At 43.6% G+C, this 3,972-nt stretch overlaps 1 protein-coding gene across 1 annotated transcript in view; it reads right to left on the bottom strand. All coding sequences in view use genetic code 11, as the record gives it.

The window, feature by feature from the left end:
• Positions 1-52: 52 nt before the first annotated feature.
• Positions 53-3,972, bottom strand: part of EGR_10573 (hypothetical protein) — a gene marked incomplete at both ends in the record, with an annotated part of 6,609 nt that continues 2,689 nt past the window's right edge. Inside the window, 5 exons of the mRNA XM_024499822.1 lie at positions 53-334; positions 842-1,000; positions 1,568-1,861; positions 2,763-2,921; positions 3,489-3,782. Coding sequence (XP_024345769.1) covers positions 53-334; positions 842-1,000; positions 1,568-1,861; positions 2,763-2,921; positions 3,489-3,782 — 1,188 coding nt within the window. The remainder of the gene's footprint in view (positions 335-841; positions 1,001-1,567; positions 1,862-2,762; positions 2,922-3,488; positions 3,783-3,972) is intronic.

Below are 3,972 nucleotides of genomic sequence, written 5' to 3'. Positions count from 1 at the left end.
TATGCTACGGCAAATTCAGTTTAAACCAGCTCAGTTTGATGTTACAAATACGCTAAAAGTCAACATACCGTCCATTGGGTGCGTGGTCAATTTGAGAAGCGCACCCACCGTGATAAGGTTGGCCAAGAGAGCCACTTGATTTGATAAAATCGCCCAATCTGGGTCCGTATCTCATTCGCTCTTTCAGTTCTGCCACACGATCCGGCTTTAAACCATCATTACAACCGGTAGTTAAGTGCTTATTCAGCGGAAATCCAAGCACGAGGCATGCTGAGGGTACTCTGAAAAGCGCCTCCCTTGCCAGCAACTGAGATCGCCTCCACATTAAAAAAGCCTGCAAATCAATCGGGGTTGACCATTCACTTTGACTGCAATTTCAAAGCATTCAGTGTAGAAAGCAATGTACGTCAACATTACTGTGATCGAAGAGCCCCTTATTTTATATGCTAAACCTTGGTTGTTGCTTCGCGCTAGAAGGAAATTCTTCTAGAGTATTTCATGCATTTAATCTCGAAAAATTCATGTGCATTTGTAGGAGTTCTAAATATTTGCACCTTTCTAAAACAACAAACTTTCAACAATTCTCAAGCATTTTGCATTAATGATAGGGAAGATATCGAAATTCTGTGCACAATTAAAATAAAAAACACTGAAACAGAAAATGCAAGGGTATGCAAAATTTTATTTAAAACGGTCACACTGAAAGGCATTTTAAAAACGCCAAAGAACAAGGTTAAGAAATTTGGTTTTCCTTCTCCTGGTCACTTTTAATTTTCATGGAACGGAACATGCTACTCAGTTGAGCCATTGCGTCTTTGTGAGTGGAGGATGCACCACGTACCTCCCTATAGTGTACTTTCACAAAGTCGGCGAACACGGGTCGAGAACGGGAGCCCACTCCCGTGGCTTTCGCCTCGTTCCCGCCCGCTGAAGCGATGGGTGCTATTTCGCCACTTTTGTTGACAAAAAGCTGGAATTGAGATTGACAGCGACCACATACCTGAAGTTGTCACATCAGAGTAGCTTTTACTTTTTTGCAGCATCAACGAGCTCCTAAATATGTCTATGAATTATTTCCATAACGGTTGCTAGCATAATCTTAAAATTATATTGCCAACTATTAGCCTTGCTGAATAAAAGCAAAAACGGTTAGCAGAAGCAAAGCCGGTGCTTGTGAAATAGCGAATTTTAGAGAGATGGTTTTTGTAATCTTTGCAATGAATGTGCTTCGAGTCCGATTCATAAGCTGAACTATTACAGGTGACACAAGAGCGCTTTATTTGTAACATGAGGTGGGATCCAGTTCACTTTTACCTATTATGGCTAGCATACTACAGTTCTTATGTCCAGAAAAATCAGAGACCGTTAATTATAAATTCATGCAAACCGACAGAATAAGTTACTAGAAATACAAAGATCGATCTATGTGAAAGTTGGGGCTAAAGGTGCTCTTAGAAGCCTAGTGGAAAATACTAAACTGTCTCCAACATGTCCATAGAATTAGGAAACTGTAGCAGAAGGTAATGTGGGAATTCATGCACACGGAGAGACGGACATACAGACAGACCTTCTTTTGGATATCAAGAGACTTGGAGTGTCGGTTGATGGTGGCAAAGCATCCGGTGCAACGGTATGTGAAGCGGGTATCGATGGCGTAGGTGTGACGCACAGTGACAGGCGGTAGATGAGGGAAGGTAGAGTTGGCTCTGCGCACGAAAGCCCGCCAGAGGCGTCCATGGCCATCGTTGACGCCATGCACCAGCCACACCGCGGCGTGGCAAGCCTCGTGCAGCAAGGTATCGCGCACTCGTTCAGCCGACGTGCACACCTTGCCCGAGAGCTCGATCCGCACCTCACGTCTCTACAACAGCACACCACTACCACACTAGTATGGGAAAAACCAGGCTCATCAGCCCAATAATATGCTACGGCAAATTCAGTTTAAACCAGCTCAGTTTGATGTTACAAATACGCTAAAAGTCAACATACCGTCCATTGGGTGCGTGGTCAATTTGAGAAGCGCACCCACCGTGATAAGGTTGGCCAAGAGAGCCACTTGATTTGATAAAATCGCCCAATCTGGGTCCGTATCTCATTCGCTCTTTCAGTTCTGCCACACGATCCGGCTTTAAACCATCATTACAACCGGTAGTTAAGTGCTTATTCAGCGGAAATCCAAGCACGAGGCATGCTGAGGGTACTCTGAAAAGCGCCTCCCTTGCCAGCAACTGAGATCGCCTCCACATTAAAAAAGCCTGCAAATCAATCGGGGTTGACCATTCACTTTGACTGCAATTTCAAAGCATTCAGTGTAGAAAGCAATGTACGTCAACATTACTGTGATCGAAGAGCCCCTTATTTTATATGCTAAACCTTGGTTGTTGCTTCGCGCTAGAAGGAAATTCTTCTAGAGTATTTCATGCATTTAATCTCGAAAAATTCATGTGCATTTGTAGGAGTTCTAAATATTTGCACCTTTCTAAAACAACAAACTTTCAACAATTCTCAAGCATTTTGCATTAATGATAGGGAAGATATCGAAATTCTGTGCACAATTAAAATAAAAAACACTGAAACAGAAAATGCAAGGGTATGCAAAATTTTATTTAAAACGGTCACACTGAAAGGCATTTTAAAAACGCCAAAGAACAAGGTTAAGAAATTTGGTTTTCCTTCTCCTGGTCACTTTTAATTTTCATGGAACGGAACATGCTACTCAGTTGAGCCATTGCGTCTTTGTGAGTGGAGGATGCACCACGTACCTCCCTATAGTGTACTTTCACAAAGTCGGCGAACACGGGTCGAGAACGGGAGCCCACTCCCGTGGCTTTCGCCTCGTTCCCGCCCGCTGAAGCGATGGGTGCTATTTCGCCACTTTTGTTGACAAAAAGCTGGAATTGAGATTGACAGCGACCACATACCTGAAGTTGTCACATCAGAGTAGCTTTTACTTTTTTGCAGCATCAACGAGCTCCTAAATATGTCTATGAATTATTTCCATAACGGTTGCTAGCATAATCTTAAAATTATATTGCCAACTATTAGCCTTGCTGAATAAAAGCAAAAACGGTTAGCAGAAGCAAAGCCGGTGCTTGTGAAATAGCGAATTTTAGAGAGATGGTTTTTGTAATCTTTGCAATGAATGTGCTTCGAGTCCGATTCATAAGCTGAACTATTACAGGTGACACAAGAGCGCTTTATTTGTAACATGAGGTGGGATCCAGTTCACTTTTACCTATTATGGCTAGCATACTACAGTTCTTATGTCCAGAAAAATCAGAGACCGTTAATTATAAATTCATGCAAACCGACAGAATAAGTTACTAGAAATACAAAGATCGATCTATGTGAAAGTTGGGGCTAAAGGTGCTCTTAGAAGCCTAGTGGAAAATACTAAACTGTCTCCAACATGTCCATAGAATTAGGAAACTGTAGCAGAAGGTAATGTGGGAATTCATGCACACGGAGAGACGGACATACAGACAGACCTTCTTTTGGATATCAAGAGACTTGGAGTGTCGGTTGATGGTGGCAAAGCATCCGGTGCAACGGTATGTGAAGCGGGTATCGATGGCGTAGGTGTGACGCACAGTGACAGGCGGTAGATGAGGGAAGGTAGAGTTGGCTCTGCGCACGAAAGCCCGCCAGAGGCGTCCATGGCCATCGTTGACGCCATGCACCAGCCACACCGCGGCGTGGCAAGCCTCGTGCAGCAAGGTATCGCGCACTCGTTCAGCCGACGTGCACACCTTGCCCGAGAGCTCGATCCGCACCTCACGTCTCTACAACAGCACACCACTACCACACTAGTATGGGAAAAACCAGGCTCATCAGCCCAATAACTCGTTTTAATTAGCATTGACAAGAAAGGAAACTCCTGAGCCAATCAACAGAATTTCATGAACAAAAATCACGATGCTATTTCTCGTGAATGCTGCATTACGCAAAAGTTAGAAAAGTTAGTACTGGAAT

This window comes from Echinococcus granulosus, assembly GCF_000524195.1.
Source record: "Echinococcus granulosus chromosome Unknown EG_S00235, whole genome shotgun sequence".
NCBI classification, from domain to species: domain Eukaryota; kingdom Metazoa; phylum Platyhelminthes; class Cestoda; order Cyclophyllidea; family Taeniidae; genus Echinococcus; species Echinococcus granulosus.
Note: the sequence above shows the minus strand (reverse complement) of the source record. Positions and strands in the feature narration are given on the sequence as shown.